Below are 27,458 nucleotides of genomic sequence, written 5' to 3' on the forward strand. Positions count from 1 at the left end.
CCAGTTGTTTGGGAATGGAATTGCATCTCTGATCGTTGTTCTCAACAAGTTTGACACTTATTGATGATTGACGGTACAGGGGCCAATGAGATTTCAGATGGGGCCCGGGCCCCTGTGGCCCCGCCCCTAGAACCGCCCCTGCTGCTCATGTGACATCACTGGGCAAGAAACGCCTATTCCACAGGCCATGGAAAAATATATTCAAATACAACTGTTTGCATTAATACGAAGAAGCTCTAAAAATAGTAATAGGCAGACATAGAATTATTCTCCAGACCCTGACAAAATTGGTACAATTATAAATGCCACTGATTACCATCTTATAATGAGAAAATCAATATCGTAACGGGGGAAGGGGGTAATATAGGCTCTCACAACACAATTTAATTGAATTTCATTGAACTCAATTTAAACGCGTATTATGTTTCATATGACAACAACATATAAGCCATAGCCTAACTATTTAGGTTTATCCCTTTGTTCCTTTAATTAAAGCGTCCAGTGATCGTGTATTTTTTTTATTATTACCACCGTTATTTAGTACATCTATATGTACTATATTCGTTCCGCTTAGCTCCGCCTAGCTTCACTCACATCCATCTGGGACCTCTTCCATTGAGAGTGATTTCTGCACCAGATTTTATGGTAGAGCCAATCAGGACGCAGGGCGGGAGTTTCATAGGCGGGTTTCAGGGCGGGAGTTTGACTGTCTTATTATATCAGGGGATCTAAACTTGCATGTGGATAATCCTGAAAACAATTATGCCAAGGAATTAATTGCACTAATCGATACTTTCTCCCTAACACAGCATGTACAGGTGCCAACACACTCTCTCGGCCATAACCTCGACCTTGTTATCACAAAGGGTCTCAATGTCTCTACAGCTATTAAAGACCTGGCCTTAATCCGATCATTTCTGTGTGTTCTTTGATGTGTCTATGTCCCCACACACTCAGAACAGGGGCCTGTACTACTAACTTGATCACATGTGGCGTAACTTCCCGATTAACCCGTACTACGAAAGGTGGATAGGTTTTAACCGAGGTATGCTGCCATGGCAATTTCCGCTGCATCTCAAACCTGCTCCGACCAGGTTATGTTCTTGGTTAACCCGAGGTTTCCGTTAACCACACCCTTTATAAGTACCACCCCTCCACTAACAATTTCTCCCGAGACATGTCGGCGTACCTGGATGATCCATACGACATTGGAGTGCAAATCGTGAGGGACTCTCTTCGCAGGGCGAGGGGTTTTAGAGACCGCCAGAAAATATATATAGCTTACCCGGACGATATTCTCTATGAAGATATATATTGTCAGCCAAGGGAATTCGTTATCTTTGTCAGATGATCTAGGAAGATGTCTCATAGCAATGCCCGTACGTGGACATTCATGTATTCCATCGGTGATGCAAGAATACTTTATGTCCGAAAATAAATCGGACATAGACCTACAGTATGCTGAAAATCTGAGCAAGAATAGCCTAAAATAAATCGGACATAGCCTACAGTAGGCCTAATAAATTAAAATCACAATTTTACGACCGAATGCCTCCCTCAACCCCGTCCATAATCGGCCTTCCTCTATTATTTGCGATGGCCAACTCTTCTGCTACTGTAAAACACGCTGGTGCCTTTCCTCCTACAGTAGTGTTCAAAGACACCTTTTTCTTTTTAGCTGTAAAACAGAGGCCAAGTGAAGGCTATAAGCTAGGCCTACATGTTTTCATAATTAAGAAATATTAATGCAAGCTAGAACTATATAGCCTAAACCTACTATTCTGAATAATGTTTTTGTGTTTCATTTTCACCTGCTGCCATGTGCGTTTGCCAATGGTGTTGCATCTGAAATGTTCACAGGATTAGGCATACACTAAATCAGTCAATGGGGGCTACTTAAACATTCAATTATCCTTATTACTGTAATCTATATGCCCACTTCTGAATTGGGTTGCATTTGTAGGCCTTTCTATGAACTCAAAGTAGGCTATTTAATTATTTCAACTCATTTCAGACATTCCGCAAGCTACTAATTCTCCGTAACACATATTTGAAGAACATGTGGGAATAAAACTTTGCTTTTAGGCATTTAGGCTACCCGATCTGCAATACGTTGCCAACAGCCTTGCTTTGTTCACTGCTGACGTATTTGATTTTTGTCGTAGAGTGGGTTTTAATTCCTCATAACTTGTCATAATAATTCATCCGTAAAATAAGGTGATCATCATTGAAAGTGGTGACTTGCGCTGCAACCCGCCCCTTTTATGTGAACGCGCACAAACTCCAATTAGGTTAACCCCAGCTCAACAAATCAACTTCATAATCAGCGTCGTAGTACCGATTAACACCACTTAAAGGGGTCATAGAATGCAAAACCGAGTTTACCTTGTCATAGATGAATAGCGATAGTTCAGTGGGTGAAATGGATATACAGAGAACTTCAAAACCCCATCGACACCTCCTTTCTATGCAAATCTCACAATTCGAAACTCCCGCCATAAAACGGGCGAATCCCAACGAAGCTCCGAGTTTACGCAAACTCGCAGGTGGTACCTTATTTGGCTCTGGCCTGTACATTTGTCACGCCTCAAAATGTACATACAGACCAGCCCACTGGTGCTCTTAGCCCAGGAACGTGAATGGAGAGCGAAGATGAGACAAACATTAGTTTAGCTGCCTGCTCGTTTACTTCCACAGGAATTATAAAGCAGACAGTTCTTCAAGGATATCAAATGAGCCACGGTCGTAAATGCAGTGTTCCAGGCTGAAACTTAGGCTACAAAGAAAGCGGAGACTTTCCATAGTCTTCCCAAGGATTCGAAAGTTCGACGGGCATGGATAATGTTTTTCTACCAGAAGATCCCTGCAAAGTTCGACACTCCGTTATTAATTTGCAAAACATTTCACCGAAGGCAGTTTTCAAAACCTTGGACAGTTTAAAGCAGGATTTGCTACGCTGCTGTTACTGAAACGAGAAGCTGTTCCGACCATAAGGCCATCACAACCGCATGCTGTAAGTATTATTTTGTCGCTAAGCAGTTATTAGCCATGCTAACGTGTATCTAGCAAGTAGAATGTGTGATTTAGTTCATTGGCAAGGCTATTTAATTTTCCTGTGTGTCATTCGGATAAAACCTGTGTTGTCATGTTAACCTACATTTTACTATGCATGTTTGTCGAGATCTCTGACAGGTTAGCTGTTCTCATGTTCTCAGCAAGATAGCTAACTGAAGCTGAGTAACATGATAGTTTGGTTGCTAAGCTGTAATATAACCCACATACGTTTTTGACGTCAGAAGTGGAAACAACTTCACGTTATCAATGCAAATGATATCTAGTCGATATGTTGAAAACCGTGTTGTCTAAATACAATGGGTTTATTTGCACGTTCTTATTTTAGAACATTACAAGAACGACAACATGACAAACGCAGCATGTCAAACAGATGCTCCAAGTGTGGCATCTTGCAGGGCTTAGAATATTAGCAAATGCTTTTGCTGTGAGTGAACAGCTTGGTGTGTGCATGCAAAAGTGACTTTCACTTGTTACAACATTTCTGTTGTTTGGTTTAGGTTTTATCTTGCAGCCATGCACTTCAATGAGAATGCTGAGTCCCCGCAACAGAAGACAGTGTCGTGGAAAAACTATCCACTTTCCCGAACCTCCAATCCAACTAGCACTTTGATGTCAAAGACCCGAAGGAGAACACCAAGACGAGAGAAGCTGAAGACTGTTGATCCTTTATTCACCGTATTGCAGTGATAATACAATCCAAACAGCGTCAGGACTGGACCGTCAGGCAATAGAGTGATGAGTTGCAGCTGCTACCCCGATGAGATCTGATCTCAGGGGCCTGGGAGGCGTTCCTATCCCCAGGAACGTCACCAGGCCCCTTTTAGCCAATCAGAACGTTTTGGGACTTGAGATATTGGTGGAAAACCCTTCTCATTTAAACATTAAAAAATGTGTGTTACTAGGCAGGATACATGTGGCCAGGTCCTATGTGTAATCTGTTGCCAGGCAGAGTATGCGTTTGTTTTGGTTCTATGTGTACTTTCACTTTTGGTTCTGCCTCCTTTTCTTGTAAACCCCTCCACTTCTTCTAAGCCCTGTTTGGTTTTACTTTCACTGCCATTCCTCCTCAGTTTCACTCTTAGTCTCTGACCGCTCAGTCTCATGACTTCCAGTAAATGTTGCATAACAGTTGCATAAACAATATCCTTATATAAGATGGAATGTTTCTAATAAACCAGCATGCGCACACACACAAGTTATTATATCTAGATAAAATCACCACAACAGCCAAGGAGAAACTATGTACAGACTTGCCAAACAATTTGTAAGTTTAATAAAATATACTTTTTTATTACAAACAACAAATCAAAATGTGTAACAGTATAGGCACTAAAAAGAACTTAGCCTGTTGTGTGTGAATCGATGTCTTAGACCTGATGCTACTGGTGTCAAAATCATCAGTACTGTAAACAAAGCACAATGTTCAGGGCCATACAATTTGTTTATTGTACAGTATACAGCTTACAATGCACTGTATTACAGTATCCAATATCCAAAAGTCCTCTTTCTTGTTCTCTTCGAGATCATCAAAGACCCTCTTCCTGATTGGGATGCCGTCCAGCGGATTCCTGTGCCCCAGGACTTGTGGGCTCAGCTTGACAGACCTTCCATGGAGATGCTGTTGCTGAACATGAGTCACGGTTCAGTCGACAAGGGGTCTGAATCCAACGTACTGCCCTGAAGTATCCGGACGCTCCCTCCATATGCGTAGCACCACACACGAGGGGGATCATGACACGGACGCTTCTTCTAAGGAAACCCAAGCATCTGCTCACAAAAGACCTGTAGGCCAAGTCACTTCATTGCCTGCAATGAGAACAGGGTGGAAAAGCACATTTTTTACTATTTATTTTTTAATCGTTTACATTAGAGTATCACTGGACGATTGTTGGAAAAAAAAAAAAAAAAAAGTTTGTCATTTTGTGGTGTTGATCAAATTGTGTTTTTGCAATATGCTGAACCAATAATGAATGTGTATTGGTTAAAAATATTTTATTTATATACTGTAACTGCTAACACTTGTATCAGATTGTCCTCACCTTTCCATCCCTCTGATTCTCAAACGGCCATGGTCAGCTCTGTAAATATTCATTGCATTTTGCAAAGAATAAATATAGAGGCACAACGGATCGAGGCCATGATGGTCATTCAGGTCAGCTCCTCAGGAACCTTCTTTTCATAACTTGTAAAAACAAACAATGTCCCTGCTGTTATTTCGTAATTTTGAATGAGCAGGAAGCACAAAGTAGCTTAAGTAAATGTCTCCAGTTTTAGTTACCAGAGTTGTAAGATCACATGGAAAGAAGGTAATAATCTCAACCAGATGTCAGCAGGATAGTTACAAGATTACATTAGACCTACTGACTGTACCTACTGTATTTTAAACAGTGATATTTATAGGATTTTTGATTATTGTACTCTACTCCATGGTACTATGTAAATTGCCCCTTGGGGATAAATAAAAGTGTTTTTGAATTGACACAAACAAGAGTGGGCCTAGTAATATTTTCGTTGACCTCGTTTCACTTCAGCCATAGGCTACAAAATGCACATAGCTCCTGCCCAGCTAACTGGACGTCCCGTTGTAAGATCATACATTACTACATGGAAAGAAAGTAAAAATCTCGATAATCAGATGACTTAATCAGCAGGATAGTAGTTACACGAGTACATTAGACCTACTGACACAAACGTAATATTTTCATTGACGCGAGCAGTAGGCTATATGGCTACTCGTTTCACTTCAGCCATATAGTCTACGAACTGCACAGAGCTCCTGCCCAGCTAACTGGACGTCCTGTGGTAAGATCACATATTACCACTACAATAATGTATGTAACTCCTAATCAGATGACCTATTCAGCAGGAGAATATACTTACTGACAAAAATGAGTACTTTCCTTGCAAGCAGCACTCCTTTCACTACAGCATAGCCTGAACTGCCCACGACTGGCTACGAACTTTTCAGCTGGCTTCTAACTGGACATCTTGACAAAAATTGCACAAGGGTACAAGTTGTAAAACATTTGTTTGTGTGCAAAATAATAACTTCTGTTGCTTACAATGCTAAAAACGAACCTAATACAATGTTTAGCTTAGTCTACGACACTAACGTGCGAGTATTGCACTAGTATTACAGCTAGCTAACTGGGCTACGTGTGGCAAACTCAAGTAAATGACAAAACTTACCACTCTGAAGTAGTCATTTCCAATCTATGGGCGACTGGTTGCTCCTCTATTTCAGATTCTTCCTCTGATTCAGGGTCAAATATGCTGTTCAACACCTATGTCTCCATAGTATTTCCACCTTGGCTGTTTCAGGTGAGTGCTGTCTGTCATGTATGCGTCTTTGCTCCGGAGCTTCGCTCGTTGTAAACCAACCAATCAGCACGCAGTTCATCTAAATATTCATGAGCATACCATAAAAGGAAGAAAACCTCTCGTTTCATTCTAGGGCTTTTAACCAGGCTTGCATTAGGGCGCATAGAACAGCACATATGCCATTTTCAGCCCAACCAATGTTACACACCCTATTCAGAGACCTTAAGGACCAGCACAAAATACCCTATATCATCATTCTATCACCCCTTTAAATACTTAAGTACATTAAATATCAGAAAATTACTTTTGATACTTAAGTACAGTATATATCAGATACTTTAAGACTTTTACTTAAGTAATATTCTAAAAGGTAACTTTCACTTCTACCAAAGTCTTTTTCTAGTGCGATACTTGTACTTTTACTCAAGTATTGCTTTCTAGTACTTTATACAACACTGCCATCACTCATATTCAAGGATCGACTATTTCTTAATAGAAAGTAGCATGATGTCAAAGGTTCGCTCTTGTGCATACCTGAGTATTGTTATTTCTTATCATGCACCGGTGACACTGGATGTATCATTCACTTGTGTAGCCAAACCAAGGAGAAACTGGCGGTTAAACTCAACCCTATAGCGTCTGATGATTTTGTTGACTTCATATCTGAACAGATAAGTTATTTTATGACCATCAATAAAACCCCGAGGTCTCTAATGCAACTGTCTGGGAAGCCCTTAAGGCCTTTTTCAGGGGACAGATCATTTCAAACACACCTTATAAAGCAAATTAAAGATATAGACAGCCAGTACACAACCGCCCCAACGACAGAGCTGTACAGGGAACGCTTAAAACCGAAAACTAAATTTGACTTACTTTCCACTCAAGAAACCGTACATCTTTTGCAGAGGAGTCGCAGTGATTATTATGAACATGGGGAGAAGACAGGCAAACTTCTTGCCAGCCAATTAAGAGGGGCAAGAGCCAAAGTATCAGTGCTTTGCGACTCAAGGATGGAGGAATAACCTCTGACCCAAATGTGATCAATTCTAAATTTAGAGAAATTCCTACCATATCTTCAGACCTAATGACACATCTTGAACAACCCATTACACAACAGGAGATTGCATCGGCTATATTCTCTATGCAATCAGGGAAGTCTCCTGGTCCAGATGGGTTTCCAGTTGAGTTTTATAAGAGATTCTCTGCTCAGCTCTCTGGTCATCTCACACTGGTTCTTGCTGAGTCCCTTGAAAAAAAATGGACTCTACCACCAACAATAGCTCAGGCCTGCATCTCCCTGTTGGCCAAAAGTGGTAAGGACCCAATGGAATGTGCTTCATACAGACCCATCTCACTGTTAAATAATGATGTCAAGATTTTAGCTAAGGTGTTGGCCAAAAGACTTGAGGGAGTCCTCCCCACTGTGATATCTCCTGACCAAACAGGGTTTATTAGAAGCCGACAATCATTTTTTAATACGTCGTCTATTCAATGTTTTATATTCTCCTTCAAAATCTGTTTCAGAATGTATTGTCTCTATGGATGCAGAACAAGCTTTTGACAGGGTAGAATGGGATTACCTGTTTACTGTTTTAGAGAAATTCGGTTTTGGCCCCGTCTTTATTTCCTGGATAAGGCTGTTGTACAGCATCAGTCCTAACCAATAGCCAATACTCCACTCCGTTTACTCTACATCGTGGCACCCGTCAGGGTTGTCCTCTCAGTCCTCTACTCTTTGCCCTATTGAACCATTAGCAATTGCACTCCGCAAATCCAACCAAATTACAGGTGTGGTGCGGGGGGGAGAGCTGAGCACAGGGTCTCTTTATTTGCAGATGATCTCTTGCTTTATATTTCTAATCCAAATGTGTCACTTTTCCCTATTAGTCATGAAGCATTACAACTACACTTAACAGTACCTTTTAGGATTGCTAAGAGTAATTTTACATACCTAGGGGTAGGGTTGGGCACCGAAACACGGTTCTAATATGGCACCGGTGTTGCACCAAATCCTGTGACCTGTCGAAATTTGTGACTCTAGAGGGCGCTCTATGAATTTAATGAGTTGGACTGACACATTGACAAAGCACTTACGCAAATAACGTAAGATCATAGAGGTCTAAAATATGGACCGGGCAAATAAATCCTCTACTATACTGAAACTTCAATGCAGATGCATTTACTGAAATGCAAACGCACAGTAAACGCTATATAGTCTGTAGTTCATCAACAAACAACCTACCGGTTAAAACGGAAAATGATAGCGAGAAAGTAGCTCGCATAGCCTAAACAGATAGACTCACTCAACACGCAGTAGGCTAGGCTACGTCAGCAAGATCGGTCAGCCTATTTTATAAATGGTGAAGACACATAGTGCTTTTGTGGTTAAGCGCTTGAAACGGTCATTTATTTTCAGAATGTGTCAACTCAAGGTGTTTCTGGGTACAACTACAAAATATGGAGTCCTGTGTGCTCGTGCAATGTCATTTTTTTTGTTGTAATAAAAATAATATAAATTGTGTTTACGATAAATCTGCTGTTGTTATTGGGAAAATGTCATAGGCTACTTATAAACATAAATCGGGGGAGGGCCTTGTTTTGCAGCTTAAATGAAGTTTGTTATCATCTGTGTGGTGATTTTTTATGTAGGCTAGCCTAAGAATTTCTATGCCACTATTTTGATAGCGTACTGTCAAATTATGTTTCCCCACTGGAACTTCTGCAGAAATGGACTCATACGCACACAAAACCATCTCAGGTGAATTCTCTGAATGTCCCATGTTTAACCAAACAGCTTCCATCACTCCAGTGAACTTCAGCAGGACAGGTCACATATTTTGATAGGCGTATTGCCTACTGTCATTTCAGATGGCTCTGAAATCCTAAACCACAAGATCGACCCAGATCCTCCCGTGGCACTGTTTGGGGTTGCCCCAGAGGAACTTCTGCTACCTGTAGCAGAACATAAGATCCTGGCCTTTGCCTCATTGCTAGCACGCCGTTCCATCTTGCTGAAATGGAAGGAGGCTTACCCACCCAATCACGCCGACTGGGTCAAGGACACACTGTCCTTCCTCTCACTAAAAGATTAGATATAGTCTCGGAGTCTCAGTAAATAAGTTCTACAAGATGTACAAGTTGTATCTTGTCTGTAATAAAATTGAAAAAGTCAATAAAAAGACCATTGATAAAAAAACATACCTTCATATTACATCACAATTTATAAATGAACGAAGTTTAAAAAGAAAACACAATATATCAGAGGGATTACACGAATAATTAGTAAGAAAAAACAAGATTTCTACCGTAATTTCCTGTTAAATTTATTATTATTATATATATATTATTTATTTATTATTTCATGGCGCTATTGCACTGCACGGCCACCAGATGACGCCATTTGACTGCTTATTTTTACATCCAAAAAATGCCGGAATTGCAGTGAAATGCCACCATCTAGTGGCCTCATTATATTTATTAGAAAAGAAGCGACCGTCGAATAATCTTGTAGGCCTACCTCCTTGTCAATGATTCGTGTAATCCATCTCATATATTGTGTTTTTCTTTTTAAACGTTGTTCCTTTATAAATTGTGGAGTATCATTAAGGTACGTTTTGGAATCTAATTACTTTGACATTCAACATTAAACGACCACAAATTTAGGCAATGGGCACAGTCTTAGGGGCTGACACTGCATACAATTTCTCCTCACTGCTGAAGTCAAATTCTGTTATTCCTGCTCTATATATGTTGTATCAAAATGTAGTTTATTATCAAAGTGAAATGGTTGCTGGCATAAGTCTGCGGCATTAGTTTGAGCACATAATTGACGTTTTGTTTACATGTGTTGAATGGAAGTCAATGGGAGCCGCAAATCGGTAAATAGCGGTGACCAAAGATTATTTCTCCGGATAGCGAGATGGCGGTAGCATAACGCCTTACATTTTTTTAATCGCGTGCCGCCAAAGATTTTTAATTTTACACCGTCACTTGTTCTGTTATTAACGATTCTCTTTGGCTTCTAATTTTGACCCTTTGATGCACAGTTTCTTGTCCTCAAACTAACACAGGCAGACACTTCCTAGTAGGCTAGGCTTCTGTCTTACTTCCTCCTGTAGTCATGAAGATAATAAACACCAATGCAGTTCTGAACTCAGTCGGCTGAATGGGCAATTAAGGCTACTTAAAAAAAGCCTCCCTGTCGGCTCAGTCGACATGGAATTAAAATATCACTGAAACACCTCAAGTTTAAGCTATAATCTATGACATGGGTCGGCAACAGGCGGCCAAAGCTGGCCCGCCACTGAAATGATTTGGCATATAGCCTAGGCTATTCACTAATCAAACTGCCAGTGGGTGCTTAAACAAATATGAAAAACAACACCAGAACACACTGGATCCTGCTAGCTGTGCATATAGTCCTTGGCCAGCACTTCAATATTGCGCCTTTGTGCTTCTGTTTGGAGCAGATAGGCCACCTTGAAGGTGCCACTGCGTTTCGTATGATATTCTTTTCAAACAGCAACAGCATTGTTACATATCAGATACACAGGCTTTGCATTTGTGAAACCGGGTAAGATGAACGCAAAATGTTCTTTCCATTCCTGTTTATAGGCCCAGCTATTTTTCTCCCAGCTCCAACTCCTGTAGTTCGCTTCTCACTCTGCATGCTAATATTTATTGTAGGCAAACAATAAACATTGTAACATTGTCAGGAGATGGGTCAACCAAGTAGCCTATTTAAGAATAAAAGTAAGATAGACTTTATCCAAAGAAGTAATTAGATTAAGTCAGGTTCCGTGTTAAACTGTCCATCAATGCCACAGTTATGGTAGCTAGTGTTATATGTACTGCCCACATTTAAGATAAATGAATTACTAATTTTTGGGTAGGCCTATAGGACCCCAATAAAACTATTTCACTTCTATACTTTATATTTTGTACAAAGTTTATAGCCTAATGGGTTTTTAAAGTAATTAACGGTATTGTATTCTATTTTTTTGTATTATTCTTTAGGTTTTTCATGTTTGGAACATGACATGTTTTGGAACATTTGGAATAATTATTTATAACCTAACATAATGGTGATGAACACTGGTCGGTAGGGCCCGCTAGGATTTTTCGCTTAGGACATAACTGCCCACGCCCACCGGGAATTCTCCCGATTACCCGCCCTCGATCTGGCTCAAGGACTCGCATGAGTCAAAGGGAAAGTAAAACTGAATTATAGTGCACCGCCCTAAGTCTCCTCTAGAACACTAGCCTACGCAAGAAGAAAAGAAAAGAACCTAAGGAAATTAGGATAGAAACATAACCGGCAATATCCCTACACATGTGGTAAGTAGGCTAAACTTCCTTGAAAGAATTAGGCCACAATTATTGCTAGGTTAAATATAGTGTTATAGGCTGTCTACCATGTGGTCACAGTCATAGGTTCCCGCGTACACTAAGAATAACGTTAGTCTATGAAGGCCTACTTCAGAATGGTTTAGCAATAGAATAAAGACGAAATGTCAAGATTAAAGTCGACATGATATTTCAACTTTAGGTTATTCTCGAAATTTCGACTCGAGTTTCGAGTTTAATCTAATTTAAACGTCGAGTTTAATCTCGTTAGGCCTATGGCAAAAATCTATTTTTCTTTCTTCATATGTGAGGCCCTAATAGACCTACTCTAATAAAGACATCTTGCCATAGGCCTATGTGTGTTTTTTTTAAGTTGCCTGAAAACGACCCTTAACATTCTTCACGTCCATGTCCGCGGTGTGAACGTAGGCCTAGATCCAATGTTTGCTCAAGAAATCACCGTAGGCCTAGCTAGACGAATGTGAGATGCAGATAAGATCATTATAGCCCTGTGATGAATGTAATCTCCTTAACTAAACATGCATTTTTTGTTGTTTAGTTGAAAATTCTAAATGTAGTTTTTCTTGATTGCGCAAGAAAATTGATAGGCTACAACAATAAAAAATAAAACTCCCGTTTTTTTTTTAATCCTAAATGGATAGGCATAGTTGGAAGTGCGTGACCACAAACAATGTTGCCAGGTAGAGAGAAGAGAGGTAGGTCCGATCCATATATGTAGTCAGTTGTATGATTTTGATTTGTTTTATTTGTCTGGAGCAACAGCTTTCAAACGAAAACCAACCCCTCTTGCTCAAGGACTAATCGCATGAAAGGGGAAGTAAAACTTAATTAATTATATCTCTAGAACGGCTACGCACGAAAAAAAGAAAAGAACCTAAGGAAATTAGGATAGAAACATAACCGGCAATATAGCCCTACACATGTGGTAAGTAAACTTCCTTGAAATAATTAGGCCTATGGCAGTGGCGGCTCGCCCATAGAGGGCGCTGGGGCGCCGACCTCCCGCCAACCTGCCTGCCTGTTTTTTTTTTATTATTATTTTTTTATTTTTTAAAATCTCTCATTTTGAAAAATATAATCTGTGTTACTTAAATGCTAATAAGGATTTTACTTTATAATGTGTTTAGAACTTTCCAGAATGATATTTTCATTCACTTTCACGTTCAAGTTTCACATTCAAAGTGGTGTAGGCTAGTAGCCAATAGGCTGTCTTCCCTGGGCTCCAGTTAGCTCAGCACTACTAGCGTTGGAATTTAAGCCAATGGCTCCCCGGTTGCTACGCAAAAAAGTATATATTTCGCCAATCATCATCGTCGAATTTTATGGTTTGGGGGCGCTGAAAATATCGCCCATAGTACCAAGTGCATCACTGAACGTTAAAAGACATTTACCTCAGAGGGGAGTGTGAGGGCAGCATGTCGAGTGGCACTAATGTAGTCGTGGGAGTTCAGCTACTATCCCCAAATTCAGTTAAATATCTACACCTGTATCCATTCGAAAGAGAAGAACATTAGCGGAAAAATTAATAGTAAAAGAACTCGGACCAGACAAGCCAGAAGTAAATATAACACAGCAGGTGCGAGAAAAGGAGAAGACCTACAAGAGAACATTTTCCAGAGGTTGGTTCGATCGAAAGGCTTGGCTAACTAGCTGTGGGTACGCCAATGCAATCTTTTGCTTTCCTTGTTTACTTTTTAAAACAAGTGCGTGTGATAGTTCGTGGACACAGACAGGGGTGACAGACCTGAAACATATGTCAGAGCGCATTAAGAAACATGAGCTGGCAAGAGTGCATATGGACAACTCTGTGAAGTTAGCCATGCTAGGCCGAATTAGCATAGCCACACAGTTAAATGAGGGACACCGTATTAGCATAAGAAAACACAACGAGGAGGTGGACAGGAATCGGCATATTTTGTCAAAGATCGTTGATGCCGTGAAATTTTGTGGGGCCTTTGAACTTGCTTTGCGTGGTCATGATGAGAGTGACACATCAGAAAACCCTGGCATTTTCCTGGGTCTCATTGACCTAATGGCGTCAATCGACCGTGATTTGGAGGAGCACCTGGAGAACGCCACTGTTTTTAAAGGCACTTCGAAGACCGTGCAAAATGAACTGTTAGACTGCATGTTGTCAGTTCTCAGAGACCACATTCTGGAAGAGGTAAAACAGTCGGACTATATTGCCATTCAGGCAGATGAGACAACCGACATCTGCACTCATTGTCAGCTCGTGCTTGTGCTACGGTACATAGATGGCCACAACAACATTCAAGAACGCTTTTTTGAGTTTATCGCGCTTCCAAATGCGACCGCTGCTACGATTGCCACTGAATTATTGGAAAGGCTGAGGACCATTCTTCCTGCGGGACAAGAGCGAAAATTAATTGCCCAGGCCTATGATGGTGCCGCAGTGATGAGGGGTGCTACAGGTGGAGTGCAGCGTAAAGTTCAAGATGTCTACGAGAGTGCCTACTACGTTCACTGTTATGCGCATCAATTGAACCTCATCATGCAGCAGGCAACATCCCACATCCCGAAGATCGGCCAGTTTTTTTCAGACATTGGGGGTTTTTCTACATTTTTTTCTAAGTCTTTCAAACGAACGGCAGTGCTAGATGAGGTGGTGGCACACCGACTTCCAGGTGCTTCAACAACGCGATGGAACTTCCACAGTCGTGCTGTTAACACAGTTTACGAGCACAAAGATGAACTGGTCAAGTGTTTCCAAACCATCCGAGACAGAGGAGACTTTGATGCTATATCGAAGAGAGAGGCCGGGGGTTGTATGAGAATGTTGGAAGATGAGGTTTTCTGTTTCTTCCTGGCGTTATTTCATAAAATCATGCCACATGTAGACATGCTGTTTAACCAGCTGCAGAAGAGAAACATAGACTCTGTCTTCATCGCAGGCATCACCCAGCGGTTCACTCACAGCATACAGGCTATCAGGTAGGCTATGATTTTGCATATTGGCTGAAAACATGCTTATGTGGCCTAAACGATAAACACATAAATCTTCATGGCTAGGCACAATATAACCCCTCATAAATATCACAATTTCGTCACCATGTTAGACTAATGAATTTATTTGTGATGAATTTAGATAACATTGACTAGGCCCAACACAACAATAGCACATATTTTAATACAGTTTTAATACAAGTTGGTTTATGATACAGTAATTTCAGGGTGGACAGTGACTTGTGAAACTTGTTTTGGATCAGGGACTCTGTTGATTCTCTAGTTGAAGATGAGGACTATAGGGGACCTGTACAGGAACCACCCCCGAAGAAACGGATGGCAATGGGAGAAGAAACGCAACGACATCTGGCAATAGAGGTAAGCAGTAACATAAATTCTATTTCTGTATTAGATTAGCCCAGTGGTTCTCAAACTGTTGTACAAGTACGCAGACTCTCTATAGTGGTACTCCGGGAGTGTCCGAGATTTTTTCTTTCTTTCATAAAGATGAAATAATCATAATATATACGATAACAAATCTTTGATCAGTGAAGTTTAAACTAGTTTTGTCTTTCTTGGGGGGAAATAATGTAAAACAGTATGTACAATGTAAAATATGTAGTTTATTTGGTCTATACTACTGTATTTTAATGTCAGTAATAATGGTGGTACTTGGAGAGCCCATTTTTTTCTGAGGTGGTACTCATTGTGAAAAGTTTGAGAATCACTGGATTAGCCTATGTATTTGTGTTTGTTTGCACATTTTTGTATTCTGAATTGTCATTATTAGACATATTTATCTACTGGAGAATGCAGAAATTATATTATTTTCTTCACATTTATGCTTTTAATAATTACAGTAAGCCTAACTTGCTCATAACAAAATTGGAGCTGCTATGAATATGCTGATTTTATTGTAGTGTTGAACTGAGAAATGTGAAAACAAATGTTTTCTGTGTTTACTTTTCTACAATTCTGTATCATTTCATAGGTATGTGATACCATTATGAGCCATGCCAAGGAGAGGTTTTCTTTCACCAAGCATCTCATCAGTGCCACTCTCTTGCAAGGAGACTTGTTCTCACAACACAGCAGAAAGTTCCCAGACTCAGCACTACAAACCACGGTGGATGCCTATCCCATGTTGGACAAAGCGAGACTTAAAACAGAACTGTCCCTGATCTACGAAAATGAGGACTTCAAGGGTTGCAGTGGTGCACTGGCTCTCTTTCAGGTTCTAATGGAAAATAATCTTCAAGACACATTCACCGAAACTGTAAGTCTTCTCAAGATCCTCATCACCACACCAATGACAACAGCAGAATCAGAGAGGTGCTTCTCTACTTTAAAGAGGATAAAAACTTTCCTTAGGAACACTATGGCACAAGATCGCCTCAACGCTCTGGCTATGCTCTCTATAGAGAAAAAACTCACAAGGGACATTCCAGATTTCAACACCAGGGTTATTGAGAGATTTGCCACTCAGAAAGATAGACGAGCAAAGTTCCTGTACAAATAAGAGTTCTCCATCCACTTCACTCACTCACCCCCCGCATTCACTCACATATTCACTCCATCTACCTTTCTCATACACACAAATCTAACTCAGACACCATATCTTAGTCTCTCTTTACTCTTTACTCTCTCTAACTCACACTAGCTGTCATTCTCTTACTCAGTCTCTCACTCTCTTTCTCTCTCTCTCTCTCTGTCTCTCACACACTCGCACTATATGTCATTCTCTTACTCTCTCACACACACACACACACAAACACAGACTAGCTGTCATTCTCTAACTCAGTCAGTCTCTCACTCTCTCTCACACTCACACTCTCTCTCTCTCTCACACACACACACACAAAAACACAGACTAGCTGTCATTCTCTAACTCAGTCAGTCTCTCACTCTCTCTCACACACACACACCTGCTATCTCAATTCAATAAGCTTTCTTGGTTGTCTGTCACTCTCACTCATTCACTGACTCTCTCACTCATATACATCATTTTTCACACACATTTGCCATTAAAATAGTGATCTCAATAGGAACATAACTGTATGTAACTGTATGTTTGCTTTGATTTGCTTTGATTTTGTTGTTGTTTCTAAGTTCAGAGCTGGATTACTGTGTTTCATACTAGCTAAAATGTTAAATTCATCTTTCTTCTCATACTTTGTGTTCACTACAAGAATGTTGTCCCACCCTCTCTGTGAGAGCCTTCTCTCTCTCTTTCTGTAGTATCAACACAGACTATTATTATCCATTATCCAATTGTCAATTTGTCTACAGTGAACTTTAATCAATTCCCAGCTGTAGACTACATATCTTTAGAACTAGATTGTTGTATTACCTATTATAATTTATCTTTATGTCTTTGAACTTTCTATCTGGACACAGAGCATAATAAACATGCAACTTGTTCATTATCATTACCTGTGAAATTGTTGATTTCTACATGGCAGTTCAATTAATATTGTCTTGAGTATGAGTTCACTCATACTCATATCATATATGAGTATGAGTGAAATACTAAAATTTACCCACACACAAATGTATCATTGTGAATGATTTGGGAGCTCCAGCTGGTCACCCTAAAATTCACCAGAATGCAGGAAATCACATCTACAAAATTCAAAATGTTCAGGGGGAGGACCCCCAGACCCCCCGCAGATACAGCCCCACCTATTGCATTTTTCACCAGCCGCCACTGGCCTATGGGTACAATTCTTGCTAGGTTAAATATAGTGTTAGGCTAAGTCTACCTGTGGTCACCGTCATAGGTTCCCGCAGGCCTACTTCAGAATCTGGTTTATCAATAGAAAGAGTCGAGAATAAACACGAAATGTCAAGATTAAAGTTGAATGCTGATGAAATCAGTTGTATGATTTTGATTTGTTTTATTTGTCTGGAGAAGAAAAATGACAGACCAGGACCAGGACAAACTTCAGTTTGGCTTGTAGCCAGTAGCCATGCTAGAGTAATTTATGATATGTGTAGGCCTACTCCACCAGCAACAAAGAAATCACATTCAACATTGCTGTAGGCTAGAAGCTATATTGAGAAAATAAATTTCATATGAAATTGAATTATCAAAGTATTTTTTTTCATGACGGGTATTTTTGTAATAGGATACAGGCCGAACCCATTTTTGCTTGCTATGCTAGTGTGTGTTTAGCCAGCACATTATGTTCTGTCATGGTTCACAGAGTTGGGCACGGCCTGGTTGCAACAAAGTGTCCCCAACTGTCCCCAAGCCAAACAAATCAAAACAGCACACATGAGTATTTTTATCCTTGTAGTTTAAAATTACAACATTTTTAGTATTTCTTTAATATCTTGTTTAAATGTATGGTTTAATGCAGTGGTTCTTAACTGGTCTGGGTTTGGGACCCACTGTTTCCCATGTTCATGAAGTCGCGACCCATATATATTTTTTTAGCTTTCAAGCCAAGATACGGTGAGGTACATGGTAAGACACGCAAAATGCTTGCCTCTAGGCCTGGAACGTGGTGATGTTTGGCATTACATCTGTGAAGCCTTCAACTCCTGATGTCACCTCTTAAAACACTTGGCAGGTTTGTTTTTGACAAGGGTGCTTTTATGTGGCATTTTAGTTTTGGTTTCATGTTCTCATTTGCCAACAATTCACTGCATGCCACACTCTGGGGTTTCTGTCCCATTTTGTCCGATCTGAAAAGTCTGATATTAGATCTGATAAGGTAGCATTTTAAATATGCATTTTTTTTTTTTAACCACAAGCTCCGTGACCCACCCAGAACGGTTCCGCGACCCACTTGTGGGTCCCGACCCACCAGTTAAGAAACACTGTGAGTACCGATGTGTTTAGTGGGCCTTAGCGGTGCACCGACAGTCATAAACTTGACTAGAAGATGCTAGAATCATATTGAAAATATAAAATATTATAGTTGAAAAATCTACATTTTCAAAAACTATGCATATTGACACCAAAACAGCCATGTAGTATAATGTAATATATTTTAAACATGTTTCAAATGTTTCTGTACAGTGTTGCAACCGTCCCAAGGTCTGGGGTCAGTTGCAACATCTTCCTTCATCAATTCAAATAAATATTATTAATGGTATATTATATGAAATGACCTTTAAAAGGCATGAGTAATTAGCAAACACTAGAACTTAGTACTTAGAAATAGAATACTAGATACGTAGAAAATACTAATATCCAATTCCACACTTTTCTATACTGTGTAACACTATATTTAGACAGCATATCCTACGCGCCAGACCAAAAAAATATGCACTGTTCACAATCTAGCAAAGACACATCACATCTCTGGTGCCGACGTGCTGTGATGCGTTTGGCATAAGAAAGGGCACAACATCATCAGACTTAGACCCATAGACATCTTGTAAAGACCTAGTCCGGCCAAGATGAACTTGCTGGGACACCTAACGTGACCAATTCACCTCTACAGTGTATAATATTATAATATTAAACAATGGGCACTATCTTACGCAAAAAACCTGGTCTAATTTTCGAGAAGTCTAACTAGTGATGAGATGTGCAGTTATTGCAGGCACCGCTATCCTACCACTGTGGTATGAGAAGAAAGCACGTCCAAGTAACCTAACTCTCCTTCTTTTGTGTTCATTGACAGTAGATTCAGACCCGGCGGCAGACACAAATTCACGGACGGGCATTACACCTTTCCAGGGGGGGCACGAGAACTTAAATTGATCACGGTAGTTTAAGCTTACACTTGACAAAACATTCTAATATGAAAATGTAGATGCAATTGCTGTAAAATGGTGCAGCTCTTTTAAGAGAACCCCGTGCGCAGGGATGGAGAGAGAGAAAGTGAGAGGGGATATGTGTTACTGAGATGCGTGTGGGAAAAGTAGACGTGCTGTTAAGACTGGAGCTATTCAAAATAATGCAAAAAAAATCCGCAGATAAAACCAAAATCCTCGTTCATTTGCTAACCAGGGAGTTAGCCCGAAGTTACGGATAACTTCGGCCCTGGAGTGGTAACAAGCTCCCTGTTCTTCGACTAGGTCAGAAGAAAAAACAGTAAAGGTTAACGCTATCAAACAAAGCCAGAAACTACTAGGCCTACTTCTACTAACTACGATATGAGATATAGTCTACCTGCGAGCCGATAAGCCATATTTGTCATCGTATGACAGGGGTTAGTGCAGAAGTGAAGTAGACTGCGCCACGTAACCTCCCCTCCATTTAGGTGATGGACTTGCCTAATGTTCCTTATTGATTAGCTACGGAATAATACAGATTTTACAAGTTTTATTTGCTACTTGCTAGATTGACAAACGTATAATATAGGCCTACAATTAATACGTGTTCAAAATCAATCTATGGGGTTGGGGTTGGTTGGTGTAGCCAAGCTCGTCCAGGGCAGGCACAGATGACTTCCAGGACGGGCCTGGCCCCCCAAAGCCCCCCCATGACGCCGGGACTGAGTAGATTGTGCTGCATTCCATAATAAACTGTATAGACTTCTCCTAGCAAGATGGCAGAGAGTGGAAGAAGAATTCAGATAATGCTCTGACAGCGCAAACAGTCCTTATTTAGGCTATACCCTTTTGGTTTGTTTACTGGGACCCTCTTCACAGTATCACAGAAGTGTAATGATATTTTGAGCCTTGTCTGTGGCTTAAAGTAGCGATTTACTTTGATGTAGCGAATTTGGCTATTGCTATATGCTGTTTTGTTGCAAATGCATGTTCCAGTCTGACTCAAATCTACTCTGATTAACAATGTTGTTAATATCCTTAATGAAAGTCTAAACTGTTATCGTCTACATTTTTGTTATTTTAATGTGTAGGCCTACATCAGTTACACATAAATGTCTAGAATTAGAAGGCCTACAGCATTTCTCTTTCAATTTACAAAATTGATTCATGCCACGATTACCCAATTTGAGTAATCTTAGTGGCACTGTTTACATTAAAGGGATGATATAAGTGATAAGCAGAGCATTTTATCGTGTTCTGTGATGTTACTGTAACACAGAAGGTATGGTATGGTTTTAGCACATAAGGTATTACAAGGTTTACAATACTTTGATTTGTCTGTAGACAGCCTTACCACACTACCACAGAAGTGTCATTCCATTTTGAACATTTTCAGTGGTATGAAATATTTTGTTTTTGACGTGAGTGTATGCCCGCTTCGCTTTCACTGTAAGACAATTTGGTGTTAATGCAAACAACGTTCTTGCTCAAAACTCCACCAATTAACTTAATTATGTTCTCAAGCAACATTTTGAACGTGTTAGCTTCTGAAAATAGACCCTAGGTTGGTTTACAGGAAATAATCACATAATTTCAATGTCACTGTGTTATACAGGTGGAGGCATGTACTGAGAGTAGGCATTCAAATGTACTTAGTATTGTAACATCAATGTTAATGGAAGATAATTTTGAGTTTAAAGACTTCAAGATGACGTATTGACACGTTGTTTCAGTATTCAGAAGCATTCATTGAGGTAGGAAACATACATGGAACCACTGATACTTGTATGCTCAATACCTAAAGCACCCATAGGGGGAACAAAGCATAGTTTATCTTAAAGCATAACATAAGATACAACCAAGCTCCAAATTCTGGTCTCTAGGCATAAAACTCTTTAAGAAAACCCATGTGAAAACTTATAGCTGTGTGATTATCTCAGTGTTCTTGCAAAGGTTCATAATGAAATGGTGACACTAGGGCATCCCATGTGTTCATTTGCCTTTCTGGTTCAGTACTTAAGTGCTTCACATTGATCTTGCATGATTCTGTTGGATATCGGCCAAATATATCAGATCAACATAATGGGCCCTATCTTGGCGATCTGGTCAGGGACGCAACTGTGTGTCAGAGTATATAGCCTACATGCATTCTGCACTCGCCTGTTATTTGAACTCAAAGGTAATAGGGCTGTCCCAAACTATTGACATTTTATAAACGATTAATCTAGAGATTATTTTTTCGATTAGTCGACTAATGTAATTATTAATTTTTCGATTAATCTAATGATTAATCAATTAGTGATTATTTTCCCATTTCCTAATATCAAAAAGTTTCTCATTAACATTTCATTAATTTATTTGCATGAGTAGCCCTTTTATGTTTCATGTGTGAGGGGATAAGGGCTAGTTATTTTAGGGTTTCAATTGCAAACAACTCACCTGTAGGCAACACTATATATTTGTGAAGAGCAAACAAAAAACAATCCCTGTGATTTATGTGAATTGTTGTTCTTCTACATATGCATTGTAAGTTAGTTAATTTATTATGAAGCGCGGCGAAGCGCGCGGCGGTCAATATGACACAGAGAGGGAGCGGGAGACACAAACACTCACGCGCACACACACAAACACACACAAGCGCGCACACAGACCGGGAAAACAGGAGATACAGGGGAACCAACAAAACTGTCCAACAAGGGGCTAATAGCCGGTATGTAGCATATATATAGCAATATATGCTACAATAAAGCAATAAAGTATGCTATATATTGCAATGATGACCACCCACACCCATGATCAACTAGATACAGCATGGAAGCGCGATTTCTTCCTATCGTAGCCTAGGCCTACTTGTCCAAAATGGCCCATACAGCATCCAGACCCCCGGCCTCCATTACCCTGCTTCTTTCTCTACACCTATGTCCTTTAGAAATCCATGACCTCACGTAAGGAAAGGGGTTGAACCGGGCAAGCGGCGGGCCGACAAGGCAAATGGGGAGGAGATGGTAGAGGTGGTATTCCATGAAAGCCCTGATGACATTCCGCGGGCTATCGATGCAAAACTGCGGGCAGAGCGTCTCAACTTCTCTCTCCTCGAACAGCGCATCACCCTTCTGTGGCAAATATTGTGGATAAAGCACTTTCAAATCCTCGATTAGCTTGTTGTATCCTGTTTGGTCTTTCCCCTATTTCTAAAGACTAATAAGAAAGATATCAACATTGAACACTACACAAACAGTAAATTATTTATTTTTCGTTTAGGCGATTTATTTTTTATATTGACGTAAGAGTTGACAGATCCAATAAAAAGGTTCCGGATCGAACGTCGGAACATGTTCCAGCGTGTTCCGGCTCAAATTAAGCCCTGGGTTTAGTCAGATTTTTCTTTTTTTTCCCTTTTTTTTCTTTTTCGCATGGCTAATTTTCCGTCAAGGATTCCCGGGACACTGAAAGACCGGGGTGCACGAAACTTGGTGGGCATTTAGCCCCACAAGGATAGCATGGAACCATCATTTTTTGTTTTGATCTGTAGCCCCCCCGTTGGACTGGACACCCCGAAAGGAGGGTAGGGCAGGGCGGACACAGTTTTCTGTGGCAGGTATCTGTGACCTAACATGGTCAGAACTGCACGAAATTGGAAGTGTAGGATCATTATGACACCCTCTGAATACACGCCAAGTTTTGTGGAGTTCCATTCATGGGGGGCCATACAATAAATTAATTTATGTTACTGTACACCAACTGGCCTGTAGGTGGCCGGACACAGTTTTCTGTGAATATCTCGAGAACCGTAGGGCCTAGGAGGACCACCTTTTTTGTATGTTGGTCTTAAGCGGACATGTCAACCCATCCCATTACTACTCAATTCATGTATAGCGCCACCTAGTTAAAAATTAAAAAGCAAAATGTAGGTGTTGTAATCACAATATCTCTGGCTGACATGGTCAAAACTGCACGAAATTGAAAGTGTAGGATTATTATGACACCCTCTAAATGCATGCCAAGTTTCGTGGACTTTTGTTCATGGGGGGCCATACAATAATACACATACACACTCAGTAGACATATAGATGGATAGATAGATAGATACTTTATTGATCCCTAGGGGAAATTCAAGAATGCACATACACACACACAGGCACACCCACAAGCACATGCACATACGCACACACACATAAACACGTACACGCACACATGCAATTCAACAATTTTTTTAGAATTATGAACAGGCAAGATGGGGGTGGGGTTGTATAAAATGTATTTTACATGTGAAATCTATGAACTAATCATGTTTTGGTACTTGTTGTCTAGCAGATACCAGTGAGAATTGAGTGTGCATAATGCAATTCAGTGAGACAGTTAAAATCATATATGCAGTGGTGTAGAGGGGATTTTTAAAGTGTGGGAACGCTATTTTTATGACATCATTGCAAAAACTGTCACACTCGCACCTCCACATACATCGGTGCATAAGGCCAAGGCCAAATTTTTACCAGCTTTCATGAACATGAAACCGAATTAAAAAAAAAACGACATTAAATGACATGGAATGATTAAATGACATGGATTAGCTTCAAAATGTAGCCTAATGTCTCCACCAAAACTACACTTTTCCACCAAAGCGGTCTGTAGCTTTTCATTTTGTTGACAAATCTTGACGCATAACATGCCGGCGCAAAGCTTCATTCATTACCACACGTAAACCATGGCAATAACAATAGCAGAAGCAGAATTCACATGCATTCAACACGCTGTGTGGGCAGTAGCCTACTGTAGCTCAATTTGAGGGGGCGTCATATGAATGTCATTGCGAATGATTAAAATGCAGAGGTGCACAGTCAATAAAACAAAACAAAAAACAATAACAGAAAGAACATTGGCAGGCAAGTGCCAGTCATTTGAAAAGTTTTTGTTTGGATGAAAGTAGCTGCACCAATCGTACTAAGTTTTTCCTAAAGTTGTTCAGGTTCACCGTTGGGTCATTACTTATGGTTACAGTATACCCGTTCACTTATATTGGAGCTCCCTCGATAAAAATCACTCATATTACTCACAGATGCTTATCGTGTCATTTTGACCACTGGATTAGCCTACCTGCTTTCTGAAAAACACAAACGAAGGAATTGCAACAGTGGGCCATGAAGATGCTTGCTAAATTTGGATACCGGCAGTTGTGTAGGCTAATCTAGCCACTTTCTAGCTACTTTCGGGTAACGCGGAACGACGAGCTGCATAGTTTTTTAATGTCTTTACGCATGGTGGAGTGCTACAGCATGACGGTCATTCTTGTAACGAATTTTATGACAAAGAGGCCTAATTGGAGACGTTTGCGTGATGTGTTGTTATTACTGGTAACAACACTTGTTATATTAATAAATGATTATTAAAATGCTCAAAACAATGCTCCGAGAAGTGGGGGGACGGCGCTCCCCCGCATCCAACGCCCACTACACCCCTGCATATATGCCTTTCACCTTGTGTTTTTAGCCAGCAGCCAGACCAGCAGATACCCTGACTTTGCTGAATTACTGAAGCTAAGCAGGAACAAAGTAGGAAATGAACACAATTTGACAAGCGTGACTTATTTTTGTGGAAAAAATGTGCTGGACTGGGCGGCGGTCATATTTTGTACCGCTCTGCGGTACATCTAGTTTTTGAATAAGTAGGCTTGAAGATGTGCTAAAGTGTTTATTTTCACTATCATGTTATCATGTTTAGTTGATAGTTCAATTCTTTAGATTAAAGTGTATTCAACTTTATTGTCATTGCAATATATTCAATACCAGTAGCCTGCAATCAAATGCAGTTTTACAACTAACCAGTTGTGCAAATGAGTAGGCTAACTGACATGTCAAAAAGTGCATCCATGAAATGCGTCACTACCGTTCCATCAGTGGCGGTTGCTGCTCTTTGGAATAGGGGAAGCTCTGTTAAAAATGGTCAATTATTAAATTAATAATATTGCTATATTGTACTAAGGTGCTATATTGTTCTATGAGGGCAAACATTATCTCAAAACCCAGAATAGACCAGAACAGAATAGAGAATAGAACAGTAGGCTAGAGTTGGCATGGCAGACATGGCAGGTTGGAGGGAGTTTAGGCTAGCCTTCTAGAGTTATTTCTCTATGTATTTTCATCTGCCTTGCTGTTTTATTTTTAATCTCCTCAGGTGAGCTTTTAAAATTCAAGTAAACATTAGTATAATGTAACCTACACCATTATAGCGCACTATAACTTAGCCTAAATACACAACTGAAACAAAAGTAAGTCACAAACTCTGTAACTCCACATTGCGGTTTTATTTACAGTATGCTATTTACAAAAACAAATAGAAACCGACTGTATGCCTTGCGTCTCGACTTCACCTACCAACACTAACGTTATCGCATCTCTTGAACTTGAACCACTTCCTGTCAGATCGCGACATATGCTATCAATCAAAAGAGTCCAGCCTCTATGACGGTTCCTCCAATCATCATACAGAAGCTCAGCGTCCGGGCCATCCCACTGTCTCATTCACTCCCAGAGACGCCGGGCTTCCCTGGAAATGACGATTTTATGGCTCTTGTCTAATACACGTCTAGCTTTTCTGCACTGAGATCAGCCCACTCTGTAGTGCCATTGAAATTCCAGTGAAGCCAAGCGTCTATGGGTTGTTGCATGGTTTTTTGATGGATTGTGTCGTCACAGCAATGTATTATGGGTGCGAAATCACGATAAATGACTGGCAAAACCGTATTGCTGAACAAACTAGCCATGAAGATGAACATGTTTTCAGCATGTTCTAGTTGGAATAGTAGGCTGGAAACGAATGTAATAGTGTTATTTGATGATCTTTAGGTCTTAGAGCAATCGTCTCTGCGTTCCATACACTATTACACATACAGTAGCCTAGGCAGTCTACTGAAGATAGCTGAAGGACTGTGGTTAAATAATATGAAATGAAATGAAAATGAAAGTGTCAAGAAGGTTTTTTTTTGTAAGGTGTTGTAGGCTTTTGAGTTGGATTGTTTGGATACTACACACAAGTGGACATGCTTTTTAATCGCGTAGACCAAAACTAGGCCACAATCATCCATCGACTGATTTTTTTGTAGCACGTGCGACAAATATGTGTACAGCCCTGGATACATCTCTCAAAGGGCACTCTGGAATCTTTGGTTTAAATTGAGGTGTATCATCATGTACATCATAGTCATCATGGGTGCGCTAGGCTAATATTCATTCATTCATTCATTCATTCATTCAACCTTTATTTATTCTCGGAGGGTCAATGAGGGAAGCCCTCATTTTCAATGAAGCTGAGATTACAGAAACAATGAAGTAACAAGATGTAAAAAGAGTCTAGGTCTAGGCCTATAAATAAAATAAAACAAAGTAAAATAAATAAATAATAAGATAACATACATTACATTATAGAGGAGGAAGGGAAAAAATACATAAAATCTTACAATACCTTTGTAAATAAACAGATGCCAATGATATTGTCTCCTCTCAGTCAAAGATGACCAACCCACCTTACCATAAAGTACACAATGATGAGTGCTATAGCCAGACTGAGTCCAGGGCTTTAAGTGAACAAGCAGTAGCATTTCTATAAATCACATCACCATAGTCTAAAACTGACATGAAAACTGCTTCAACAACTTGTTTCCTACTTTCCATAGGGAGGCTGGCTTTGTTCCTGTAGAAGAAACCTATTTTTTTCTCAGTGTGTTTGCTAGGATGGCTATATGGTAGTTAAATGTGAGTTTTTCATCCAGCCAGATACCAAGATATTTGTATTCAGAGACTCTATCAATCCTTGAACCAGTTACAGTGGTTATTTGCATGCCATTAACCTCAGTGTTCCTTGCTCTACTAAATAACATACATTTAGTTTTCTTCTCATTTAGAACTAATTTAAGATTAATGAGAGCTTCTTGAAGAACATTAAATGAAAGCTGGAGATTATCAATTGCAAGTTGAACAGAGGGTTACATACAGCATAAAGGTGGA

At 40.1% G+C, this 27,458-nt stretch overlaps 2 protein-coding genes and 1 long non-coding RNA gene across 4 annotated transcripts in view; 2 read left to right on the forward strand and 1 right to left on the reverse strand.

Annotated features, from left to right (window-relative positions):
* Window positions 1-4,474: 4,474 nt before the first annotated feature.
* Window positions 4,475-6,663, reverse strand: LOC121694902. 2 transcript variants are annotated; one of them, XR_006025935.1, is made up of 3 exons: window positions 6,265-6,663; window positions 5,115-5,257; window positions 4,475-4,881 (listed from the first exon to the last, which is right to left on the reverse strand). It is a non-coding gene; the product is annotated as an uncharacterized LOC121694902 (long non-coding RNA). The 2 variants fall into 2 exon arrangements; XR_006025936.1 differs by lacking the exon at window positions 6,265-6,663 and adding an exon at window positions 5,956-6,043.
* Window positions 6,664-12,549: 5,886 nt separating this feature from the next.
* LOC121694869 overlaps window positions 12,550-27,458 on the forward strand; it is a 248,710-nt gene continuing 233,801 nt past the window's right edge. Inside the window, exon 1 of the mRNA XM_042075243.1 lies at window positions 12,550-12,688. The gene's annotated coding sequence lies outside the window, so the exon portion shown is untranslated. The remainder of the gene's footprint in view (window positions 12,689-27,458) is intronic.
* On the forward strand, window positions 13,430-17,051 carry LOC121694881 (zinc finger MYM-type protein 1-like). Its single transcript, XM_042075279.1, has 3 exons — window positions 13,430-14,715; window positions 14,991-15,105; window positions 15,719-17,051. The coding sequence occupies exons 1-3, from the start codon at window positions 13,517-13,519 to the stop codon at window positions 16,244-16,246; spliced, it is 1,842 nt and encodes a 613-aa protein (XP_041931213.1). The 5' UTR covers window positions 13,430-13,516; the 3' UTR covers window positions 16,247-17,051.

Source organism: Alosa sapidissima, chromosome 20, assembly GCF_018492685.1.
Source record: "Alosa sapidissima isolate fAloSap1 chromosome 20, fAloSap1.pri, whole genome shotgun sequence".
Classification (NCBI taxonomy): domain Eukaryota; kingdom Metazoa; phylum Chordata; class Actinopteri; order Clupeiformes; family Clupeidae; genus Alosa; species Alosa sapidissima.

What these genes read in the sequence shown, in the direction of transcription:
- LOC121694881 (XM_042075279.1), top strand. Translation starts at nt 13,517, where the DNA reads ATGTCAGAGCGCATTAAGAAACATGAGCTGGCAAGAGTGCATATGGAC. An exon ending in CACAGCATACAGGCTATCAG is followed by an intron (nt 14,716 to 14,990) that starts GTAGGCTATGAT and finishes GTTTTGGATCAG; the next exon opens with GGACTCTGTTGATTCTCTAG. An exon ending in AACGACATCTGGCAATAGAG is followed by an intron (nt 15,106 to 15,718) that starts GTAAGCAGTAAC and finishes ATCATTTCATAG; the next exon opens with GTATGTGATACCATTATGAG.